At 42.0% G+C, this 27185-nt stretch overlaps 1 protein-coding gene across 1 annotated transcript in view; it reads right to left on the minus strand.

Annotated features, from left to right (window-relative positions):
- PRKAA1 (protein kinase AMP-activated catalytic subunit alpha 1) overlaps positions 1 to 27185 on the minus strand; it is a 144695-nt gene that overhangs the window by 9702 nt on the left and 107808 nt on the right. The window contains exon 6 of the mRNA XM_053701233.1: positions 74 to 298. Within this exon, the coding sequence (XP_053557208.1) occupies positions 74 to 298 (225 nt within the window). The remainder of the gene's footprint in view (positions 1 to 73; positions 299 to 27185) is intronic.

Here is a 27185-nt window from a genome sequence, read left to right on the forward strand (position 1 = left end):
ATGTTTGTGCAAAAATATTGTATTTGATAACAATGTATTTAAAAAAAGGCAGATTTTAAAAATAAATAATTACCTAATATCTTTAATAGTAGCCCTTTTCATTGGATCCACCAACAGCATGTGCTTCAAAAGGCTAATAACTGACGGATTAAGATACTGAGGTGTGTAGAAGATTCCATCACAGATCTTCTTAAAAAGGGTTGGCACATGGTCATCGTCAAATGGAAGAGTTCCGCATAGTAAAGCGTACAGTATGACTCCACTGCTCCATATGTCTACCTCTGGCCCAGCATAAAGTCTGAATTTATAGAATTTAAATAAAAAAAAATAATAATAAATTAACTCAACAATTCTGGAAAATTTTCAATTGTAAAACAACTTTCCAACTTACATCAGTTTTCTAAATATGCACAATCCGAATCATGTAATTCAATATTTTAGTGGTCCTTCCAAAGGGACATAAAACTTAATTTTCTTTTATGATTCAGATAGAAAATACAATTTTAAATAGCTTTCAAATTTACTTCTGTTACCACATTTTCTTGTTATTCTTTGTTTAAGCAGGAAGGTAAGATCAGGAGTGTGTACCCGTCTGCATCACTATATGGCAGCAGTTGTCAAGAATGTTAGACATTAGCAAAAGCACTAGATGGCAACATTTCCTATAATGCAGTGCTCCAGACGTGCACACTATGAGGCCCATTTATCAAGCTCCGAATGGAGCTTGAGGGCCCGTGTTTCTGGCAAGTCTTCAGACTCGCCAGAAACGCATGTTATGGAGCAGCGGTCTAAAGACCGCTGCTCCATAACCTGTCCGCCTGCTCTGAGCAGGCGGACAGAGATCGCCACAATTCAACCCGTTCAAGTACGATCGGGTTGATTGACAGCCCCTGCTGTCACAAGCTGCTGATGCAATGCTGAATACGGAGAGCATATTGCTCTCCGCATCCAGCGATGTCTGTCGGACCTGATCCGCACTGTCGGATCAGGTCTGACAGACCTTTGTTAAATAGGCCTCTCTGTATCTAGATATTTCTTCAACATAGAAAATGAAAACGACACAAATTTGATGAGTAAATTGAAAGATTTTTTATTTTTTTAAATTGTATGCTCTATTTGAATCATGGGGGAAAAAAATGTATGTAAGAATTTACCTGATAAATTAATTTCTTTCATATTGGCAAGAGTCCATGAGCTAGTGACGTATGGGATATACAATCCTACCAGGAGGGGCAAAGTTTCCCAAACCTCAAAATGCCTATAAATACACCCCTCATTCAGTTTAACGAATAGCCAAGCAGTGCGGTGATAAAGAAAGGAGTAAAAAGCATCAACAAGGAATTGGAATAATTGTGCTTTATACAAAAAAATCATAACCACCATAAAAAGGGTGGGTCTCATGGACTCTTGCCAATATGAAAGAAATGAATTTATCAGGTAAATTCTTACATAAATTATGTTTTTTCATGTAATTGGCAAGAGTCCATGAGCTAGTGACGTATGGGATAGCAAATACCCAAGATGTGGAACTCCACTCAAGAGTCACTAGAGAGGGAGGGATAAAAATAAAGAAAGCCAATTCCGCTGAAAAAAATGAATCCACAACACAAAATCAAAAGTTTTAATCTTTATAATGAAAAAAACTGAAATTATAAGCAGAAGAATCAAACTGAAACATCTGCCCGAAGATCTTTTCTACCAAAAACTGCTTTTGAAGAAGAAAAAACATAAAAATGGTAGAATTTAGTAAATGTATGCAAAGAAGACCAAGATGCTGCTTTGCAAATCTGATCAACAGAAGCTTCATTCTTAAAAGCCCAGGAAGTGGAAACTGACCTAGTAGAATGAGCCGTAAGCTTTAACCAAGATGCCAAAGAAATGACAGAAGCCTTCTGACCTTTCCTAGAACCAGAAAAGATAACAAATAGACTAGAAGTCTTCCTGAAATCTTTAGTAGCTTCAACATAATATTTCAAAGCTCTTACCACATCCAAAGAATGTAAAAGATCTCTCCAGAGAATTCGTAGGATTAGGACACAAAGAAGGGACAACAATTTCTCTACTAACGTTGTTAGAATTCACAACCTTAGGTAAAAATTCAAAAGAAGTCCGCAAAACTGCCTTATCCTGATGAAAAATCAGAAAAGGAGACTCACAAGAAAGAGCAGATAGCTCAGAAACTCTTCTAGCAGAAGAGATAGCCAAAAGGAACAACACTTTCCAAGAAAGTAGTTTAATGTCCAAAGAATGCATAGGCTCAAATGGAGGAGCCTGTAAAGCCCTCAGAACCAAATTAAGACTCCAAGGAGGAGAAATTGACTTAATGACAGGCTTAATACGAACTAAAGCCTGTACAAAACAGTGTATATCAAGAAGTATAGCAATTTTTCTGTGAAATAAGACAGAAAGAGCAGAGATTTGTCCTTTCAAGGAACTTGCAGACAAACCCTTATCCAAACCATCCTGAAGAAACTGCAAAATTCTAGGAATTCTAAAAGAATGCCAGGAGAAATTATGAGAAGAACACCATGAAATGTAAGTCTTCCAAACTCTATAATAAATCTTTCTAGAGACAGATTTACGAGCTTGTAACATAGTATTAATCACTGAATCAGAGAAACCTCTATGACTTAGAACTAAGCGTTCAATTTCCATACCTTCAAATTTAATGATATAAGATCCAGATGGAAAAACGGACCTTGAGATAGTAGGTCCGGCCGTAACGGAAGTGGCCAAGGCGGGCAACTGGACATCCGAACCAGATCCACATACCAAAACCTGTGTGGCCATGCTGGAGCCACCAGCAACACAAAAGACTGTTCCATGATGATTTTGGAAGATGTAAGCAGGCTGATAACACCAAGGAAGTGTCAGCGCATCCACTGCTTCCGCCTGAACATCCCTGGACCTGGACAGGTATCTGGGAAGTTTCTTGTTTAGATGAGAGGCCATGAGATCTATCTCTGGAAGCCCCCACATCTGAACAATCTGAGAAAACACATCTGGATGGAGAGACCACTCCCCTGGATGTAAAGTCTGGCGGCTGAGATAATCCGCCTCCCAATTGTCTACACCTGGGATATGCACCGCAGAGATTAGACAGGAGCTGGATTCCGCCCAAGCAAGTATCCGAGATACTTCTTTAATAGCTTGGGGACTGAGTCCCACCCTGATGATTGACATAAGCCACAGTTGTGATATTGTCTGTCTGAAAACAAATGAACGGTTCTCTCTTTAGCAGAGGCCAAAACTGAAGAGCCCTGAGAATTGCACGGAGTTCTAAAATATTTATTGGTAATCTCGCTTCTTGAGATTTCCAAACCCCTTGTGCTGTCAGATCCCCAACCTGAAAGACTCGCATCTGTTGAGATCACAGTCCAGGTTGGCCGAACAAAAGAAGCCCCTTGAACCAAACGATGGTGATCTATCCACCATGTCAGAGATTGTCGTACATTGGGATTCAAGGATATTAATTGTGATATCTTTGTATAATCCCTGCACCATTGATTCAGCATACAAAGCTGTAAAGGTCTCATGTGAAAACGAGCAAAGGGGATTGCGTCCGATGCTGCAGTCATGAGACCTAAAACTTCCATGCACATAGCCACTGAAGGGAATGACTGAGACTGAAGGAGCCGACATGCTGCGACCAATTTTAAACGTCTCTTGTCTGCTAGAGACAGAGTTCATGGACACTGAATCTATCTGGAAGCCTAAAAAGGTGACCCTTGTCTGAGGAATCAAGAAACTTTTTGGTAAACTGATCCTCCAACCATGTTTCCGAAGAAACAACACTAGTTGATTTGTGTGAGATTCTGCAGTATGTAAAGACTGAGCTAGTACCAAGATATCGTCCAAATAAGGAAACACCGCAATACCCTGTACTCCGATTACAGATAGTAGGGCACCCAGAACCTTTGAAAAGATTATTGGAGCTGTTGCTAGGCCAAATGGAAGAGCAACAAATTGGTAATGCTTGACTAGAAAAGAGAATCTCAGAAACTGATAGTGTTCTGGATGAATCGGAATATGAAGGTATGCATCCTGCAAGTCTATTGTGGACATATAATGTCCTTGCTGAACAAAAGGCAGAATAGTCCTTATAGTCACCATCTTGAAAGTTGGTACTCTTACATAACGATTCAAAATTTTCAGATCCAGAACTGGTCTGAACAAATTTTCTCTCTTTGGTACAATGAATAGGTTTGAATAAAACTCCAAACCTTGTTCCTGAGGAGGAACTGGCATGATTACCCCTGAAGACTCCAGGTCTGAAACACACTTCAGAAAAGCCTGAGCTTTTACTGGATTTACAGGAATGTGTGAGAGAAAAAATCTTCTCACAGGAGGTCTTACTTTGAATCCTATTCGATACCCTTGAGAGACAATGCTCTAAATCCAATGATTTTGGACAGATTTTATCCAAAAATCCTTGAAAAACCTTAATCTGCCCCCTACCAGCTGAGCTGGAATGAGGGCCGCACCTTCATGCGGACTTAGGGGCAGACTTTGGTTTCCTAAATGGTTTGGATTTATTTCAAATTTGAGGAAGGCTTCCAACTGGAAGCAGATTCCTTGGGAGGAGGATTGAGTTTTTGTTCCTTATTCTGACGAAAGGAACGAAAACGGTTAGAAGCCTTAGATTTACCCTTAGGTTTTTTTATCCTGAGGCAAAAAAACTCCTTTTCCTCCAGTGATAGTTGAAATAATAGAATCCAACTGAGAACCAAATAAATTATTACCTTGGAAAGAAAGAGATAGTAATCTAGTTTTAGATGTCATATCAGCATTCCAAGATTTAAGCCACAAAGCTCTTCTAGCTAATACAGCTAAAGACAGGTATCTAACATCAATTTTGATAATATCAAAAATGGCATCACAAATAAAATGATTAGCATGTTGCAGTAGGCGAACAATGCTAGATATGTCAGAATCCAATTCATGTTGCGCTAAATTTTCCAACCAGAAACTTGATGCAGCCGCAACATCACCCAAAGAAATAGCAGGTCTGAGAAGATGACCTGAATATAAATAGGCCTTCCTTAGATAAGATTCAAGCTTCCTATCTAAAGGATCCTTAAAGGAAGTGCTATCTTCCATAGGAATAGTGGTACGTTTAGCAAGAGTAGAAATAGCCCCATCAACTTTGGGGATTTTTTCCCAAAACTCTATAGATTTTGCTGGTAAAGGATACAATCTCTTAAACCTTGAAGAAGGAATAAAAGAAGTACCTGGCTTATTCCATTCCCTAGAAATCATATCAGAAATAGCCTCAGGAATGGGAAAAACACCTGGAGAAACCACAGGAGGTTTAAAAACAGCATTTAAACGTTTATTAGACTGAACGTCAATAGGACTGGTTACCTCAATATCCAAAGTAATTAACACTTCTTTTAATAAAGAACGCATATACTCTATTTTAAATAAATAAGTAGATTTGTCAGTGTCAATATCTGAGGAAGGATCTTCTGTTTCAGATAGATCCTCATCAGAAGAGGATGAATTATTATGTTGTTGGTCATTTGAAATTTCATCAGCTAAATGAGAAGTTTTAAAAGACCTTTTACGTTTATTAGAAGGTGGAAATGCAGACAAAGCCTTCATAATAGATTCAGAAACAAATTCTTTAAAATTTACAGGTATATCATGCAGATTAGAAGTTGAAGGAACTGCAACTGGCAATGTACTATTACTGATAGAAACACTATCTGCATGTAAAAGTTTATCATGACAACTATTACAAATGACATTCGGTGGAATAATTTCTACAATTTTACAACAAATGCACTTAACGTTGGTAGAACCGATGTCAGACAGCAATGTTCCAGCAGAAACTTCAGAGACAGGATCAGATTGGGACATCTTGCTCAATGTAAGAGAAAAAACAACATATAAAGCAAAATTATCTATTTCCTTAAATGACAGTTTCAGGAATGGGAAAAAAATGCAAAAGCATAGGCCTCTTGATAGAAAAGAAAGCAGGAGGCAAACAACAATGGGGTATTGAAATAATGAAGAAAAATTGGCGCCAAGTACGACGCACAACTTAACGTAAACTTTTTTGGCGCCAAAAATGACCGGAAATGACACTTGCGTCACTAACGACATCGCCGCGTGAAAGGTCTCGACGTCACGTATGACGCCGGAAATGACGAAGTTGCGTCAAAAACGTAATTTCCCACGCCAAAAAAGTTTGCGCCAAAAAATGACGCAATAAAGTCTAACATTTGACGCACCCGCTGGCCTAATACCCGCAAATGCAAAAGTAGTCAAATTGAAAAAGACTAAACCCCAGGTAAGAAACAAATATAAGTACAATACATATATTTAGAACTTTATATAATTTGCATAAAGTGCCAAACCATAGCTGAGAGTGTCTTAAGTAAATGAAAACATACTTACCAAAAGACACCCATCCACATATAGCAGATAGCCAAACCAGTACTAAAACAGTTCTTAGTAGAGGTAATGGAAATTTGAGAGTATATCGTCGATCTGAAAAGGGAGGTAGGAGATGAATCTCTACGACCGATAACAGAGAACCCATGAAAAAGACCCCCGTTAGGGAAATCATCGTATTCAATAAGTGATACGCCCTTCACGTCCCTCTGACATTTGCTGTACTCTGAGAGGAATCGGGCTTCAACAATGCTGAGAAGCGCATATCAACGTAGAAATCTTAGCACAAACTTACTTCACCACCTCCATAGGAGGCAAAGTTTGTAAAACTGAATTGTGGGTGTGGTGAGGGGTGTATTTATAGGCATTTTGAGGTTTGGGAAACTTTGCCCCTCCTGGTAGGATTGTATATCCCATATGTCACTAGCTCATGGACTCTTGCCAATTACATGAAAGAAAATCAAAAAAGGAGACTCACAAGAAAGATCAGATAATTCAGAAACTCTTCTAGCAGAAGAGATGGCCAAAAGGAACAACACTTTCCAAGAATGCAATTTAATGTCCAGAGAATGCATAGGCTCAAACGGAGGAGCCTGTAAAGCCTTCAAAACCAAATTAAGACTCCAGGGAGGAGAGATTGATTTAATGACAGGCTTGATACGAACCAAAGCCTGTACAAAACAATGAGTATCAGGGAGTTTAGCAATTTTTCTGTGGAAGAAGACAGAAAGAGCAGAGATTTGTCCTTTCAAGGAACTTGCAGACAAACCCTTATCCAAACCATCCTGAAGAAACTGTAAAATTCTAGGAATTCTAAAAGAATGCCAAGAGAATTTATGAGAAGAGCACCATGAAATGTAAGTCTTCCAAACTCGATAATAGATCTTTCTAGAAACAGATTTACGAGCCTGTAACGCATAGTATTAATCACAGAGTCAGAGAAACCTCTATGACTAAGCGTTCAATTTCCATACCTTCAAACTTAATGATTTGAGATCCTGATGGAAAAACGGACCTTGAGATAGAAGGTCTGGCTTTAACGGAAGTGGCCAAGGTTGGTAACTGGACATCCGAATAAGATCTGCATAACAAAACCTGTGTGGCCATGCTGGAGCCACCAGCAGTATAAACGAACGCTCCATGATGATTTTGGAAATCACTCTTGGAAGAAGAACTAGAGGCGGAAAAATATAGGCAGGTTGATAACTCCAAGGAAGTGTCAATGCATCCACTGCTTCCGTCTGAGGATCCCTGGACAGATACCTGGGAAGTTTCCTGTTTAGATGAGAAGCCATCAGATCTATTTCTGGAAGCCCCCACATCTGAACAATTTGAAAAAACACATCTGGGTGAAGAGACCACTCTCCCGGATGTAAAGTCTGGCGACTGAGATAATCCACTTCCCAATTGTCTATACCTGGGATATGGACCGCAGAAATTAGACAGGAGCTGGATTCCGCCCAAGCAAGTATCCGAGATACTTATTTCATAGCTTGAGGACTGTGGAGTCCCACCCTGATGATTGACATACGCCACAGTTGTGACATTGTCTGTCTGAAAACAAATAAACGGCTCTCTTCAGTAGAGGCCAAAACTGAAGAGCTCTGAGAATCACACAGAGTTCCAAAATATCGATTGGTAATCTCGCCTCTTGAGATTTCTAAACCCCCTGCGCTGTCAGAGATCCCAAGACAGCTCCCCAACCTGAAAGACTCGCATCTGTTGTGATCACGGTCCAGGTTGGACGAACAAAAGAAGCCCCTTGAACTAAACGATGGTCTAACCACCAAGTCAGAGAGAGTCGAACATTGGGATTTAAGGATATTAATTGTGATATCTTTGTATCATTCCTGCACCATTTGTAAAGCATACAAAACTGGAGAGGTTTCATGTGAAAACGAGCAAAGGGGATCGCGTCCGATGCTGCAGTCATGAGGCCTAAAACTTCAATGCACATAGCTACTGCAGGGAATGACTGAGACTGAAGGTTCCAACAGGCTGCAACCAATATCAGACGTCTCTTTTCTGTTAGAGACAATGTCATGGATACTGAATCCATCTGGAAACCTAAAAAGGTTACTCTTGTCTGAGGAATCAAAGAGAACTTTTTTGGCAAATTGATCCTCCAACCATGTCTTTGAAGAAACACTAGTTGTTTCGTGCGAGATTCTGCAGAACGTAAAGACTGAGCAAGCACCAAGATATCGTCCAAATAAGGAAACACCGCAATACCCCGCTCTCTGATTACAGAGAGTAGGGCACCGAGAACCTTTGAAAAGATTCTTGGAGCTGTCGCTAGGCCAAAAGGAAGAGCAACACATTGGTAATGCTTGACTATAAAAGAGAATCTCAGTAACTGATAGTGATCTGGATGAATCTGAATATGAAGATATGCATCCTGTAAGTCTATTGTGGACATATAATGCCCTTGCTGAACAAAAGGCAGAATAGTCCTTATAGTCACCATTTTGAATGTTGGTATTCTTACATAATGATTCAAAATTTTTAGATCCTGAACTGGTCAGAAAGAATTCTCTCTTTGGGACAATTTACAGATTTGAATAAAACCGCAGACCCCGTTCCTGAAAAGGAACCGGCACAATTACCCCAGATAACTCCAGGTCTGAAACACACTTCAGGAAAGTCTGAGCTTTCTCTGGGTTCACTGGAATGCGTGAGAGAAAGAAACTTCACAGGTGGTCTTACTCTGAAACCTATTCTGTACCCCTGAGAGACAATGTTCTGAATCCAATGATTTTGGACTGAATTGATCCAAACATCCTTGAAAAATTTTAGTCTGCCCCCTACCAGATGAGCTGGAATGAGGGCCGCACCTTCATGCGGACTTGGGGGCTGGTTTAGATCTCTTAAATGGCTTGGATTTATTCCAGACTGAGGAAGGCTTCCAATTGGAAACCGATTCCTTAGGGGAAGGATTAGGTTTCTGTTCCTTATTTTGACGAAAGGAACGAAAACGGTTAGAAGCTTTAAATTTACCCTTAGATTTTTTTATCCTGAGGCAAAAAAGCTCCCTTCCCACCAGTGACAGTTGAAATAATAGAATCCAACTGAGAACCAAATAATTTAATACCTTGGAAAGAAAGATAGCAATGTCGATTTAGAAGTCATATCAGCATTCCAAGATTTAGCCCATAAAGCTCTTCTAGCTAAGATAGCTAAAGAAATATATCTAACATCAATTCTGATTATATCAAAAATGGCATCACAAATGAAATTATTAGCATGTTGAATTAACTTAACAATGCTATACATATTATGATCTGATACTTGTTGCGCTAAGGTTTCCAACCAAAAAGTTTAAGCAGCTGCAACATCAGCCAAAGAAATAGCAGGCCTAAGAAGATGACCTGAACATAAATAAGCCTTCCTTAGATAAGATTCAAGTTTCCTATGTAAAGAAACTTTAAATGAAGTACTATCTTCTGTAGGAATAGTAGTATGCTTAGCAAGAGTAGAGATGGCCCCATCAACTTTGGGGATCTTTTCCCAAAACTCCAGACTATCAGTCGGCAAAGGATACAGTTTTTTAAACCTTGAAGTAAAAAGTACCACCCCCAGTCTATTCCTTTCCCTACATCTGAAATAGCATCAGGAAAATGAAAAACCTCTTGAATAACTACATGAGGTTTAAAAACGTTTACTAGTTTTAATATCAAGAGGACTAGTCTCCTGTCAGGGAATACTGCTCCACCTTTAGCAATAGTACCTCTTACCTGCAATACCACCTTTACAACCTTAGTCCAACCCCTAACCTATTTAAGGATTCCTCTGACGTCAGCCAGGTGCTTAGTGATTGAGAATTTTCCAAGTAAACTGAGCTCACTTCACGTAAGTGCTCTGCTTGTTCATAGCGAATAGTTTAGTACTTTGCTGACTTTGTTCGATCTTTGTAACTTCCTGACCTATCCTTTTATTCATCAACTGCTAATCTGCTGAAACCGCTGTTCACTGAAAACCTTACACGCTCACCTGGTACACTTAAGGTGTCTGACTCCTGAACCGCATCAGCGGTAATTTCTCAAGCTGTGCAACACCATATCCAAAGCCTCTGAAGGAACCTGCAGTTTTCATCAGCTGTGGTGCTGATTCTGTTTCCCTCCGTAAGCGGAGAATCCCACCTAGTCACTGCTGATCTATTCAAATCGGAGAAGCATGGATCTACTTGCGGAAGGATCTATCCGGCTCTGCAGTCCCACGGAACGCTGCGCTCGCAGTACACTTAACGGGTACGTTCCCAACTGAGACTCTGTCTGCCAAGTAAGCCACACTGCTTAGAGCCTCTCCTCAGCCTCACACTACGGCTCCTAATAAGTGAGGAATTTCTGCTGCAGTATAAATAAGGCTCTCTCTTTAAAAGGGAGACAAGTTATTAAATACAATCCTGTTGAAACTTCGTGTACCATATCTTCCTGCTATTCAGGATTAATTTACAAGAGTTATATTCTTGTGATATTTACTCTTGTACAGATAATATTGCTTATCTGAATAATTCAGTAAATCACTTTGTGCCACTAGGGTTAACGTTCATATACGCTAACTTAAAGCTAAGTGATACAAAATATACTATCCACAGTTGTCGATCCATAAAACAATCTGAAGTGATACAAAAGTCAGTTCGTTACACCTCCATATCTAATGCAATCAACCCCTCTTTTAATAAGGAACGAATATACTATATATTTGAGGCAGTATCTTCTGAACCAGACAGATCCTCAGAGAAAAACCAGAATGTTGTCGGTCATTTGAAAATTCAGCAACTTTATGAGAAGTTTTTAAAGACCTTTTACATTTATTAGAAGGCGGTATGGCAGACAAAGCCTTCTGAATGGAATCAGAAACAAATTCTCTCAAATTAACAGGAATATCCAGAGCATTAGATGGACCAGCAACAGGTAATTAACTACTACTGATGGAAATATTTTCTGCATGTAAAAGTTTGTCATGACAACTATTACAAACTACAGCCAGAGGAATAGTTACCACAAGTTTACAACAAATGCACTTAGCTTTTGGCAGCAGGATTCCAGTAGTAGATTCTGAGACAGGATCAGATTGAGACATCTTGCAATATGTAAGAGAAGAAAAAAAAAAAAAAAAAAAAAGCAAAATTATCAAAATTTCCTTATATGACAGTTTCAGGAATGGGAAAGAAATGCAAACAAAATAGGCCTCTAGAAACCAGAAGCAAAAAGAAATGAATAATAATGTCAAAAAGTTTGGCGCCAAGTATGACGCCCACAACTGACAAAATATTTTTTGGCGCCAAAAACATCTGCAACAAACACGTGCGTCAGATGATGCAACCTCGTGAAAGAACTCGGCGCCAACTAAGACGCCGTAAATGACGAATTTGCGTCAAACGTAATTCTCGCACCAAGAATGACGCAATAAATTATAGCATTTTGCGCTCTCGCAAGCCTAATACAGCCCGCAATTTGAGTCAATTTGAAAACTTCAGGTAAGAATTTTTTTTTATTTTTTTTTAAATGCATTTCCCAGATATGAAACTGACAGTCTGCAAAAAAGGAAATATACTGATAAACCTGAATTATGGCAAATATAAGTATAAACATATATTTAGAACTTTAAATATAAAGTGCCAAACCATAGCTGAGAATGTCTTAAATAAAAGAAACACTTACCAAAAGACACTCATCTACATAAAGCAGATAGCCAAACCAGTACTGAAACGAGAATCAGCAGAGGTAATGGTATATAAAAGAGTATATCGTCGATCTGAAAAGGGAGGTAGGAGATGAATCTCTACGACCGATAACAGAGAACCTATGAAATAGATCCCCGTTAGGATGACTATTGTATTCAATAGGTGATACTCCCTTCACATCTCTGACATTCACTGTACTCAGAGGAACCGGGCTTCAAAAAAAGCTGAGAAGCGCATATCAACGCAGAAATCTAGCACAAACTTACTTCACCACCTCCATAGGAGGCAAAGTTTGTAAAACTGAATTGTGGGTGTGGTGAGGGGTTTATTTATAGGCATTTTGGAGGTTTGGGAAACTTTGTCCCTCCTGGTAGGATTGTATATCCCATACGTCACTAGCTCATCGACTCTTGCCAATTACATGAAAGAAACATAATTTATGCTTAACAGATAAATTCCTTTCCTTCCTGGCAGGGAGTCTCTACAACTTCATTCCTTACTGTTGGGAAATGCAACACCTGGCCACCAGGAGACACCTCAGCCAAAGGCTTAAATATCCCTCCCACTTCCCCTATCCCCCAGTCATTCTGCTGAAGGAAAAAAGAAAAGTAGGCGACGAAAAAGGGTATAAAAGGTGCCAAGAAGAAATATAAAAAGGGAGCCGCCCATCAAATAAAATAAACTACTGGCGGGGTCGTGGAGTCTCCCTGCCAGGAAAGGAATTTATCTGGTAAATTATGTTTTCCTTCTATAAGGCAGGGAGAGTTCACGACTTCATTCCTTACTGTTGGGAAAACTATACCCAAGCTCCAGAGGACACTGAATAAATAACGTGAGGGAACAAAAAAAAATAAAAAATGCGGACCCTATTCTGAGGGCACCACAGCCTGCCAAACTTTTCTCCCGAAAGCTGCTTCAGCCGAAGCAAACACATCAGTGTGTAAGGAGGACCAGGTAGCCGCCTAACATATCTGATCCATAGAGGCTTCGTTCTTAAAAGCCCAGGAAGAAGCCACTACTCTAGTGTAATGAGCCGTTATCCTCTCAGGAGGCTGTCGCACCGCTGTCTCATAAGCTAAGCGGATGACACTCCTCAACCAGAAAGATAGGGAAGTCGTAGTAGACTTCTGACCCTTACGCTTCCCCGTATACAAACAAAGAGGAAGATTGTCTGAATTCCTTAGTAGCCTGAAGAAAGAACTTCAAGGCACGAACCACATCTAGATTGTTAAGCGAGAGTTCCTTTAGGAAGGAACAACAATTTCTTGATTAATGTTACGATCTGACACCACCTTAGGGAGGAACCCTAATTTAGTACGTAAAACTGCCTTATCAGCATGGAAAACAAGGTAAGGGGAGTCACATTGTAAAGCAGAAATCTCAGAAACACTGTGCACAGAGGCAATCGCCAGCAAAAAAAAAAGAACCTTCCAAGATAACAATTTAATGTCAACAGTATGCATAGGCTCAAATGTAGCTGCAAAACACTAACAACAAAACTTAGACTCCAAGGCGGAGCCCTAGATCTAAACACAGGTTTGATCCTAGTCAGAGCCTTAAAGGACTGCACATTCGGAAGCTCGGACAATCTCTTGTGCAATAATACTGACAGGGCAGATATCTGTCCCTTCAAGGAACTAGCAGATAGACCCTTCTCCAGTCCATCCTGGAGTAAAGATAACATTCTGGCAACCTTAGCCTTATGCCAGGAAAAGCCATGCTCTTCACACCAGTACAAGTAAGTCCTCCATACTTTATGGTAGATACGACAAGTAACTGGTTTACGAGCTTGAACCAGAGTGTTGATAACACTCTCAGAGAAACCTCTTGGCTAAGACTAAGCGTTCAATCTCCACGCAGTCAGCCTCAGAGAATCTAGATTTTGATGAACGAGGGACCCTGTATCAGCAGATCTCTGCGACAAGGTAACCTCCACTGAGGACATCCCCACCAGATCAGCAAACCACGTTATTCGCGGCCACGATGGAGCAATCAGAATCACTGATGCTCGCTCCTGCTTGATACGAGCCACCACACAATGGAGAAGCGGTAATGGAGAAAAAAAAAAGTCTGAACCTCCATGGTACTGATAGGGCATCAACTCTGCCTGAGAATCCCTCAACCCGTACCTGGGTAGCTTGGTATTGAAGCGGGATGCTATGAGATCTATCTCCGGTGTCCCCCACTCGCTGCATATCTCTGCAAACACCTCAGGGTGGAGAGACCTCTCCCCTGGGTGAGGGATTGCCTGCTGAGGAAGTCCGCTTCCCAGTTGTCCACACCCAGAATGTGTATCGCTGACAGTGTACATCTGTGAGTCTCCGCCCACTCTAGTATCGGACATACTTCTCATCGCCAAGAAACCTCTTGTTCCCCTCCCCTGATGGTTGATGTAGGCAACCAAGGTTATATTGTCTGATAAACTGGGACGAACCCAGAAGGGGCCAAGCCTTCAAGGCATTGAAGATTGCCCAGAGTTCCAAAATATTGATCGGAAGGGAGGACTCCTCCTTAGTCCACAGTCATTGTGCCTTCTTGGCACCCCAAACTGCTCCCCTGCCGGAAAGGCTTGCGTCCGTAGTCACAATCTCCCAGGACGGTCTCAAGAAGCACGTGCCTTGGGACAGATGATCTGGACAGAGCTACCAAAAGAGCGTTTCTCTCGACCGACAGGTTGTCCAGCACAATCTAAAGAGAGAGATCTGAATGGTCGCCATTCCATTGTCTCAGCATGCAAAGTTGTAAGGGTCCGAGATAGAATCTGGCAAAAGGAATGATGTCCATACAGGACACCATGAGTCCGATCACCTCCATACACTGAGCATCTCAAGGAGGCCTGGTTTACTCATCGTGTCAAAAAAAGAAATACATTTATCAGGTAAGAATACATTTTCTTTTTAATGACACTATGAGTCCACGGATCATCTAATTACTATTGGGAATCAATACCCAAGCTAGAGTACACAGATGATACGGGGAACCTAAACGGAAGGCACCACTGCTTGAAGAACCTTTCTCCCAAAAGCGGCCTCAGCCGAAGCAAAAGTGTCAAATTTGTAGAACTTTGAAAAAGTGTAGAGAGGACCAAGTTGCAGCCTTGCAAAACTGTTCCACAGAAGCCTCGTTTTTGAATACTGAGGAAGCAACTGTCCAGCAGTCTCATATGCATAACGTATGATACCCTTCAGCCAAAAAGAAAGAGAAGTAGCCATAGCTTTCTGTCCCTTACGTTTGCCTGAGAAAATCACAAAGAAGAAGACTGACGAAAGTCCTTCGTCGCCTGTAAGTAAAACTTTAAAGCACGGACCACGTCCAAATTGTGCAGAAGTCTTTCCTTCTGAGATTAGGACAAGGAAGGAACCACAATCTCTTGATTAATGTTCCAATCAGAAACAACCTTGGGAAGAAATCCTAGTTTAGTACGTAAAACTACCTTATCTGAATGGAAAATAAGATAAGGAGATTCATACTGCAATGCCAAGAGCTCTGACACTCTCCAAGCAGAAGAAATAGCAACCAGAAATAAAACTTTCCAAGATAATAGTTTAATATCTAAGGAATGCATAGGCTCAAAAGGAGCCCCTTGAAGAACTTTGAGAACCAAATTAAGACTCCATGGAGGAGTAACTGGTTTAAACACAGGCCTGATCCTGACCAAGGCCTGACAAAAAGATTGTACATCTGGGACATCCGCCAGACGTTTGTGTAACAAAATAGATAAGGCCGATATCTGACCCTTTAGGGAGCTCGTCGATAAACCCTTCTCCAAACCTTCTTGGAGAAGAGACAAAACTCTAGGAATCCGAAATCTACTCCATGAGTAGCCCTTGGATTCACACCAATAGAGATATTTATGCCAAATCTTATGGAAAATCCTTCTAGTTACAGGCTTACGAGCACAAACCATGGTCCCTATGACCGAATCAGAAAAACCTTGCTTGGATAAAATTAAGCGTTCAATCTCCAAGCAATCAGCTTCAGAGAAACTATATTTGGGTGAAGGAAGGGCCCCTGAATCAGAAGGTCCTTCCTCCAAGGGAGTCTCCAAGGAGGCAGAGATGCCATCTCCACCAGATCCGCATACCAAATCCTGCAAGGCCAGGCCGGTGCTATGAGGATCACCAAAGCCCTTTCCTGCTCGATTCGAGCAATTACCCGAGGAAGAAGAGCAAACGAAGGAAATAGGTATGCTAGACTGAAGGTCCAAGGGATCGCCAGAGCATCTATCAGTTCCGCCTGGGGTCCCTGGACCTCGAACCGTATCTCAGTAACTTGGCATTCTGACGGGATGCCATGAGATCCAATTCTGGTTGACCCCACTTGAGAATCAGAGTGGAGAACACTTCCGGATGGAGTTTCCACTCCCCCGGATGAAAAATCTGCCTGCTCAGAAAATCCGCCTCCCAGTTGTCCACCCCTGGGATATGGATCGCCAATAGACAACAAGAGTGGATCTCCGCCCATTGGATTATTTTGGTTACCTCCGTCATCGCTAAGGAACTCCTCGTTCCTCCCTGATGATTGATGTAAGCCACTGAAGTTATGTTGTACGACAGGAACCTGATAAAACGGAGTGAGGCTAGCCGGGGCCAGGCCAGGAGTGCATTGAATATTGCTCTGTTCTAGAATGTTTACAGGAAGAACAGACTGACTGAGTCCAAACTCCCTGAGCCTTTAGGGAGCCCCATACTGCTCCCCACACCAAAAGGCTGACGTCTGTTGTCACAATCACACAAGACTGTCTGCGAAAGCAGGTTCCCTGGGAGAGATGATCCAGAGACAACCACCATTGAAGAGAATCCCTTGTCTCCTGCTCCAGAGTTATTTGAGGAGACAAGTCTGCATAATCTTCGTTCCATTGACAGAGCATGCTTAACTGCAGAGGTCTGAGATGGAAACAAGCAAACGGGATGTCCATTGTCGCCACCATCAGCCCGATTAATTCCATACACTGAGCTACTGACGGCCAAGGAGTGTACTGAAGGACTAGACAAGTATCAATAATCTTTGATTTCCTGACTTCTGTAAAAAAAAAAAAATCTTCATGGACAAGGAGTCTATTATGGTTCCCAAGAAAGTGACTCGTGTCTGGAACTAGGGAACTCCTTCCCAAATTTACCTTCCACCCGTGAGCTCTCAGGAAAGATAACACTATTTCATCCCTTGACCAAAGGACCGCCAACAGAGACCCCAGAACCTTTGTGAAAATTCTGGGAGCCGTGGCCAGGCCGAAAGGAAGAGCCACCAATTGGAAGTGTTTGTCTAGGAAGGCAAACCTTAGGAACTTGCGATGGTCCCTGTGAATAGGGACATGAAGGTACGCGTCCTTTAAATCCACAGTTGTCAAAAATTGTCCCTCTTGAACCAAAGGAAGAATGGAATAAATAATTTCCATCTTGAAGGACGGTACTCTGAGGAATTTGTTTAGACTCTTGAGAACTAAAATTTGTCTGAAAGTTCCCTCTTTTTTGGGAACCACGAACAGGTTGGAATAAAATCATGTTGTCATGAATTGACCCTCCTGGATTAAAGGAAGAATAGAACGAATAGTTTCCATCTTGAAGGAAGGAATCCTGAGAATTTAGACAAGACTTTTTAGGTCTAAAATTGGTCTGAAAGTTCCCTCTTTTTTAGGAACCACAAACAGATTGGAATAAAAACCCTGTCCCTGTACTGGAACAGGAACAATCACTCCTAAGGCAGAGAGGTCTTTTACACAATGTAAGAACGCCTCTCCTTTTATCTGGTCTGCAGATAATCTTGAAAGCAGAAACCTGCCTCTGGGAGGAAAAACTTTTGAACTCCAATTTGTATCCTTGAGAGACTATTATTTCTATCGCCCAGGGATCCTGAACGCCCCGAACCCAAGCCTGAAGGAAGGAAAGTCTGCCCCCTAACCGATCCGGGTCCCGGATCGGAGGCATGCCCTTCATGCTGTTTTGGATTCAGTAGCTGGCTTCTTGGATTGTTTACCCTTGTTCCAAGACTTGTTGGGTCTCCAAGTAGGCTAAGATTGTTCCTGCTTAAAGGAGGAAGAGGAAGAATTTCATTTGAAATTTCGAAAGGAACGAAAAATTACTCGGTCGTCCCTTTTGTTTGTTTCTCTTATCCTGAGGGAGTAGATGACCCTTAACTCCTGTGATATCAGAAATAATTTCTGACAGGCCAGGTCCAAACAGGGTTTTCCCCTTGTAAGGAATCGCTAAAAGCTTAGACTTAGGTTTTAACCATAAGGTTCTGCGGGCTAGGACAGAGAAACCCGAGCTCTTAGCTGCCTGTTTAATAATCTGAAGTGAAGCGTCCGTAATAAAAGCATTATCTAGTTTCAGAGCCTTTATCCTGTCCTGGATCTCCTCCAAGAAGTCTCAGTCCTAAAAGACTCAGACAGAGCATCAAACCAATATGCTGCCGCACTAGTGACGGTAGCAATGCACGCAGCAGACTAATAGCAGACCCTGGTGAACATAAAGCTTTTTAAGCAAAGCCTCTAACTTCTTGTCCATAGTATCTTTGAAAGTACAACTATCCTCTATGGGAATAGTAGTTCTCTTGGCTAAGGTGGAAAACGCCCCCTCCACCTTAGGAACTGTTTGCCAAGCCTCCTTGAAAGAGTCAGCTATGGGAAACATCTTCTTAAAAATAGGGGAGGGAGAAAAGGGAATGCCTGGTCTCTCCCACTCCTTAGTAACGATCTCCGAAGCTCGCTTTGGAACCAGAAATACGTCTGAGTAAGAAGGAACTTCGAAATATCCGTCTAATTTACTAGACTTTGCAGGGGCAACCACAACCATTGAGTCAGTGTCGTCTAAAGTAACCAAAACCTCCCTGAGTCTGTCAGAGGCAATGAACTTTCTGAGTCTGAAATTTCGCGTTCAGATAGAATCTCAATACCCTCCTCCTCCTCCTCCTCAGGTCCTTGAGAGGGTATTTCCGAGATTGCCACCATTGCATCAGAAACCTCACTTTCTGTATGTTTGGCTTTCCTCTTATGTTTGCCTTGTAGCATTGGGAAAGCAGACAACGTATCAGAAATTGTAGAAGACATGAGAGAGGCTAGGTCTTTAAAGTAACTTCAGTGGGCGCTAGAGCAGAGGTGCAGGGCACTGCTTGTGCGGACGGTACACTTTGGGACGTTTGGGGAGAAAAATGCGGCATAACTTGACCCCCGTCAGAAGACCCTGGGGCAACATCAGCCTTAGAAATAATTTGCTCAGAAAAAAAATATGATCCCTAAAACTTAAAGTCCTCTGAATACATGTGGGACAGAAAGGGATTGGTGGATACACATTAGCTTCCAGACACAAGGAGCAAGAAACATCCTGCAAGGCCCCTTGGTCCATTTTTGTTCACAATTGGTCTTTTTATGCAATAAAAAAAATGTCAAAAAAACGTTACTGTCTCTTTAAATTCAGAGACAACTATTTTACTGTGCCGTTTTAAACGATAATTATCAGTCATAAATTATATTAGAAACATCACAAAAACACCTCTGCACCTCCCAAGCTGTGCTGAGGTGCTCCTACCTGCCCAGCAATAACGGAGCTAGAGAGTTGAAATAGCGCAAACACCACAAGGTCCAGAGCGCTGTAGCGTCACAGAAAAGTCTCCCTAACCGATGTTAGAAACGCATGCTCAATTTCACAGACCATGAGCTTCTACACCGCCTCTCAGGAAATGTCCTCTTTACTGCTAGACTTCCAGACTGATGAGCAGAGTGAAATGGCGCGAGTCGGAAGCTCCGCCCATCGTGGGCGTGTACAACAAAATACTATAAGTGAACAACCACCAGCAAAAAGGTACCCAGCCCCAGTATGCACCTAACTCTGTCCCTTATCTCTCCTACCAGAAGAGTCATTTGTGTCCCATAATAAGTGTCCTCTTTATTATAACACTTTATTCTGAGTATAAAAAATGGTGTGCTAGCCCTTTCCTGGGCCCCCCCAGAAATAAAAAAGTAGCACTTACCTTAACTTCTGCCTGACAGCTAGGCAGCTCACAGGTTTAAGAGGTCCTCTCCCTCCCATCGAACTGTGGAAAAAGGCATGCCGAGTAAAGCTTTTACCTCAGACTAAGGCATACAGGGCAGCAATACATGGGAGGTGCAGTGAGAATTATGTCCCACAAGTTCCCATTGCTCTAAAGCCACCAAAGCCCTACTGAAGAGACTGATATGGACTACGGCTACACCCTAGAACAAAGCAGCACTCTCTGGCACTACTTTAAAAATAATAAACTCTTGATTGAAGAATCTTTTCTAACACCTCACTGTACCTCTTCCTATCACTAACATAGGCAAAGAGAATGACTGGGGTGGGAGGGAAGGGAGGAGCTATTTAACAGCTCTGCTGTGGTGCTCTTTGCCTCCTCCTGCCAATCAGGAGGTGAATATCCAGGTAGTAATTAAGATGATCCGTGGACTCATTGTGTCTTAAAAAAAGAAAAAGATTGCATGTCTGGTACGTCCGCCAGATGCTTGTGTAACAAAATAGACAAGGCAAAAATTTGACCCTTTAGGGAACTAGCTGATGAGCCTTTCTCCAAACCCTCTTGGAGAAAAGACAAAATTCTAGGGATCCTAACCCTACTCCAAGAGTAGCCCTTTGATTCACACCAATAGAGATTTACGCCATATCTTGTAGTAAATCTTTCTAGTTACAGGCTTACGTGCCTGAATCATGGTCTCTACGACCAATTCTGAAAAGCCCCCTTTGGATAAAAGTAAGCGTTCAATCTCCAAGCAGTCAGCTTCAGAGAAACTAAATTCAGATGAAGGGCCATTGAAGTAGAAGGTCCGTCCTCAACGGAAGTCTCCAAGGAGGATGAGATATGACATGTCCACCAGATCTGCATACCAAATCCTGCGAGGCCAAGCCAGTGCAATGAGGATTAAAGACTCCCTTCTCCTGCATGATTCGAGCAATGACTTGAGGAAGAAGAGCGAACGGAGGAAATTATGCTAAACTGAAGGTCCAAGGTACCACCAAGGCGTCTATCAGTACAGCCTGAGAGTCCCTGGACCTCAATCCGTACCTTGGAAGCTTGGCATTCTGACGAGATGCCATGAGATCCAATTCCGGCTGACCCCATCTGAGAACCAGGCTGGAAAACACTTCCGGATGAAGTTCCCACTCCCCCGGGTGAAAGGTCTGCCTGCTCAGGAAGTCAACCTCCCAGTTGTCCACCCCTGGGACGTGCTTCGCCCGACAGACAAGAGTGGGTTTCCGCCCACCGAAGAATTTTGGCTACCTCCTTCATTGCTAAGGAACTCCGCGTTCCTCCCCGATGATTGATGTAAGCCACTGAAGTTATGTTGTCCGACTGGAAACTGGTAAACCGGGCCGAGGCTAACTGGGGCCAGACCAGAAGCGCATTGAGGATCGCTCTCGGCTCCAGAATGTTGATTAGTAGAACAGACTGACTGAGTCCAAACTCCCTGAGTCACAATTACCCAAGAGGGTCTGCGAAAGCAGGTTCCCTGGGAGAGATGATCCTGAGACAACCACCATTGAAGAGAATACCTTGTCTCCTGCTTCAGTAGTATTCAAGGAGACAAATCCGCATAATCTCCGTTCCATTGACTGAGCAGGTTTAGCTGCAGAGGTCTGAGATGGAAACGAGTGAACGGGATGATGTCCATTGCTGCTACCATCAGCCCGAGTACCTCCAAGCACCGACCCACTGATGGCAGAGGAGCGGACTGAAGCGCTAGACAAGAATCGAAAATCTTTGATTTCCTGACTTCTGTCAATAGATTCAGTCTCAATGAAGATTTTTCTAAGGTTTATTTACCTTCCAACCGTGAGATCGCAGGAAGGATAACATTTCCGTGTGGGACCTTGCTAGTTGAAAGGATGGTGCCTGGACCAGAATGTCGTCCAGATAGGGCGCCACTGCAATGCCCCGTAATCGAAGCATGGCCAAAAGAGATCCCAGAATCGTTGAGAAAATTCTGGGAGCTGTGGCAAGACCGAAAGGAAGAGCTACAAATTAAAAGTGTTTGTCTAGGAAGGCAAACCTTAGAAACCTGTGATGGTCCCTGTGAATGGAGACATGCAGGTAAGCGTCCTTTAAATCCACAGTTGTAAAAAATTGGCCCTCTTGAACCAAAGAAAGAATGGAACGAATAATTTCCATCTTGAAGGACGGTACTCTGAGGAATTTGTTTAGACTCTTGAGAACTAAAATTAGTCTGAAAGTCCCCTCTTTTTTGGGAACCACGAACAGGTTGGAATAAAATCCCAGACCCCGTCCCTGCATCGGAACAGGAACTATCACTCCCAGGGTGGAGAAGTCCCTTACACATTGTAAGAACGCCTCTCTCTTTGTCTGGTCTGCAGATAATCTTGAAAGCAGAAACCTGCCTCTGGGAGGAAAACTTTTGAACTCTAGTTTGTATCCCTGGGACACTATTTCTACTGCCCAGGGATCCTGAACATCTCAAGCCCAATCCTGGGCGAAAAAGGAAAATCTGCCCCCTACCAGATCCGGTCTCGGATCGGAGGCATGCCCTTCATGCCGTTTTTGAATAGCAGGCTTCTTGGATTGTTTTCCTTTATTCCAAGCCTGGTTGAGCCTCCAGGCGGGTTTGGACTGCTCCTGCTTGGAGGCGGAAACTGAAGAACTTCCTTTGAAATTTCAAAAGGAACACTAATTACTTTGTTGTCCCTTTTGCTTGTTTCTCTTATCCTGAGGAAGGTGGTGACCCTTTCCTCCCATGATATCAGAGATTATCTCCGTAAAGCCCGGTCCAAACAAGGTCTTACCCTTGTAAGGAATCGCTAGAAGTTTAGCCTTAGATGACACATCCGCAGACCAAGGTTTTTACTATAAGGCTCTGCGAGCTAAGACAGCAAAACCTGAAGTCTTTGCTCCCAGTTTGATAACCTGTAGGGAAGCATCAGTAATAAAGGAATTAGCCAACTTAAGGGCTTTTATCCAGTCCTGAATTTCATCAAGGGGAGTGTCTGTCCTAATAGGATCAGACAACACATCGAACCAGTATGCAGTCGCCGCACTAGTGACAGTAGCAATGAACGCTGCAGGTAGCCATTGTAACCTCTGGTGTATGTACATCTTCTTGAGTAACCCCTCCAGTTTTTTTTTGTCCATCGGATCCTTAAAGGCAAACTATCCTCTATGGGTATAGTAGTTCTCTTGGCCAGAGTGGAAACTGCTCCTTCCACCTTGGGTACTGTTTGCCAAAACTCTTTGATAGAGTCTGCTATGGGAAACATCTTTAAAATATAGAAGGATAAAAAGGGATACCCGGTCTATCCCATTCCTTAGCAATGATCTCAGTAGCTCTATCTGGCACAGGAAAAACCACCAAGGAAGGTACATTAAAATATTTGTTTAGCTTACTGGATTTCTTAGGATCAACTACGACCGTGGTGTTGCAGTCGTCCAATGTAGCTAAAAAACATAATTTATGTAAGAACTTACCTGATAAATTCATTTCTTTCATATTAACAAGAGTCCATGAGCTAGTGACGTATGGGATATACATTCCTACCAGGAGGGGCAAAGTTTCCCAAACCTTAAAATGCCTATAAATACACCCCTCACCACACCCACAAATCAGTTTAACGAATAGCCAAGAAGTGGGGTGATAAGAAAAAAAGTGCGAAGCATATAAAATAAGGAATTGGAATAATTGTGCTTTATACAAAAAAATCATAACCACCACAAAAAAGGGTGGGCCTCATGGACTCTTGTTAATATGAAAGAAATGAATTTATCAGGTAAGTTCTTACATAAATTATGTTTTCTTTCATGTAATTAACAAGAGTCCATGAGCTAGTGACGTATGGGATAATGACTACCCAAGATGTGGATCTTTCCACACAAGAGTCACTAGAGAGGGAGGGATAAAATAAAGACAGCCAATTCCTGCTGAAAATAATCCACACCCAAAATAAAGTTTAACAAAAAACATAAGCAGAAGATTCAAACTGAAACCGCTGCCTGAAGAACTTTTCTACCAAAAACTGCTTCAGAAGAAGAAAATACATCAAAATGGTAGAATTTAGTAAAAGTATGCAAAGAGGACCAAGTTGCTGCTTTGCAGATCTGGTCAACCGAAGCTTCATTCCTAAACGCCCAGGAAGTAGAAACTGACCTAGTAGAATGAGCTGTAATTCTTTGAGGCGGAATTTTACCCGACTCAACATAGGCAAGATGAATTAAAGATTTCAACCAAGATGCCAAAGAAATGGCAGAAGCTTTCTGGCCTTTCCTAGAACCGGAAAAGATAACAAATAGACTAGAAGTCTTACGGAAAGATTTCGTAGCTTCAACATAATATTTCAAAGCTCTAACAACATCCAAAGAATGCAATGATTTCTCCTTAGAATTCTTAGGATTAGGACATAATGAAGGAACCACAATTTCTCTACTAATGTTGTTGGAATTCACAACTTTAGGTAAAAATTCAAAAGAAGTTCGCAACACCGCCTTATCCTGATGAAAAATCAGAAAAGGAGACTCACACGAAAGAGCAGATAATTCAGAAACTCTTCTAGCAGAAGAGATGGCCAAAAGGAACAAAACTTTCCAAGAAAGTAATTTAATGTCCAATGAATGCATAGGTTCAAACGGAGGAGCTTGAAGAGCTCCCAAAACCAAATTCAAACTCCATGGAGGAGAAATTGACTTAATGACAGGTTTTATACGAACCAAAGCTTGTACAAAACAATGAATATCAGGAAGAATAGCAATCTTTCTGTGAAAAAGAACAGAAAGAGCGGAGATTTGTCCTTTCAAAGAACTCGCGGACAAACCCTTATCTAAACCATCCTGAAGAAACTGTAAAATTCTCGGTATTCTAAAAGAATGCCAAGAAAAATGATGAGAAAGACACCAAGAAATATAAGTCTTCCAGACTCTATAATATATCTCTCGAGATACAGATTTACGAGCCTGTAACATAGTATTAATCACGGAGTCAGAGAAACCTCTATGACCAAGAATCAAGCGTTCAATCTCCATACCTTTAAATTTAAGGATTTCAGATCCGGATGGAAAAAAGGACCTTGAGACAGAAGGTCTGGTCTTAACGGAAGAGTCCATGGTTGGCAAGATGCCATCCGGACAAGATCCGCATACCAAAACCTGTGAGGCCATGCCGGAGCTATTAGCAGAACAAACGAGCATTCCCTCAGAATCTTGGAGATTACTCTTGGAAGAAGAACTAGAGGCGGAAAGATATAGGCAGGATGATACTTCCAAGGAAGTGATAATGCATCCACTGCCTCCGCCTGAGGATCCCGGGATCTGGACAGATACCTGGGAAGTTTCTTGTTTAGATGAGAGGCCATCAGATCTATCTCTGGGAGCCCCCACATTTGAACAATCTGAAGAAATACCTCTGGGTGAAGAGACCATTCGCCCGGATGCAACGTTTGGCGACTGAGATAATCCGCTTCCCAATTGTCTACACCTGGGATATGAACCGCAGAGATTAGACAGGAGCTGGATTCCGCCCAAACCAAAATTCGAGATACTTCTTTCATAGCCAGAGGACTGTGAGTCCCTCCTTGATGATTGATGTATGCCACAGTTGTGACATTGTCTGTCTGAAAACAAATGAACGATTCTCTCTTCAGAAGAGGCCAAAACTGAAGAGCTCTGAAAACTGCACGGAGTTCCAAGATATTGATCGGTAATCTCACCTCCTGAGATTCCCAAACTCCTTGTGCCGTCAGAGATCCCCACACAGCTCCCCAACCTGTGAGACTTGCATCTGTTGAAATTACAGTCCAGGTCGGAAGAACAAAAGAAGCCCCCTGAATTAAACGATGGTGATCTGTCCACCACGTTAGAGAGTGCCGAACAATCGGTTTTAAAGATATTAATTGATATATCTTCGTGTAATCCCTGCACCATTGGTTCAGCATACAGAGCTGAAGAGGTCGCATGTGAAAACGAGCAAAGGGGATCGCGTCCGATGCAGCAGTCATAAGACCTAGAATTTCCATGCATAAGGCTACCGAAGGGAATGATTGAGACTGAAGGTTTCGACAGGCTGTAATCAATTTTAGACGTCTCTTGTCTGTTAAAGACAAAGTCATGGACACTGAATCTATCTGGAAACCCAGAAAGGTTACCCTTGTTTGAGGAATCAAAGAACTTTTTGGTAAATTGATCCTCCAACCATGATCTTGAAGAAACAACACAAGTCGATTCGTATGAGACTCTGCTAAATGTAAAGACGGAGCAAGTACCAAGATATCGTCCAAATAAGGAAATACCACAATACCCTGTTCTCTGATTACAGACAGAAGGGCACCGAGAATCTTTGTGAAAATTCTTGGAGCTGTAGCAAGGCCAAACGGTAGAGCCACAAATTGGTAATGCTTGTCTAGAAAAGAGAATCTCAGGAACTGATAATGATCTGGATGAATCGGAATATGCAGATATGCATCCTGTAAATCTATTGTGGACATATAATTCCCTTGCTGAACAAAAGGCAATATAGTCCTTACAGTTACCATCTTGAACGTTGGTATCCTTACATAACGATTCAATAATTTTAGATCCAGAACTGGTCTGAAGGAATTCTCCTTCTTTGGTACAATGAAGAGATTTGAATAAAACCCCATCCCCTGTTCCGGAACTGGAACTGGCATAATTACTCCAGCCAACTCTAGATCTGAAACACAATTCAGAAATGCTTGAGCTTTCACTGGATTTACTGGGACATGGGAAAGAAAAAAACAGAATTTATGTTTACCTGATAAATTTCTTTCTCCAACGGTGTGTCCGGTCCACGGCGTCATCCTTACTTGTGGGGATATTCTCTTCCCCAACAGGAAATGGCAAAGAGCCCAGCAAAGCTGGTCACATGATCCCTCCTAGGCTCCGCCTACCCCAGTCATTCGACCGACGTTAAGGAGGAATATTTGCATAGGAGAAACCATATGGTACCGTGGTGACTGTAGTTAAAGAAAATAAAATATCAGACCTGATTAAAAAAAACCAGGGCGGGCCGTGGACCGGACACACCGTTGGAGAAAGAAATTTATCAGGTAAACATAAATTCTGTTTTCTCCAACATAGGTGTGTCCGGTCCACGGCGTCATCCTTACTTGTGGGAACCAAT

This window comes from Bombina bombina, chromosome 2 (genome assembly GCF_027579735.1).
Source record: "Bombina bombina isolate aBomBom1 chromosome 2, aBomBom1.pri, whole genome shotgun sequence".
Classification (NCBI taxonomy): Eukaryota; Metazoa; Chordata; class Amphibia; order Anura; family Bombinatoridae; genus Bombina; species Bombina bombina.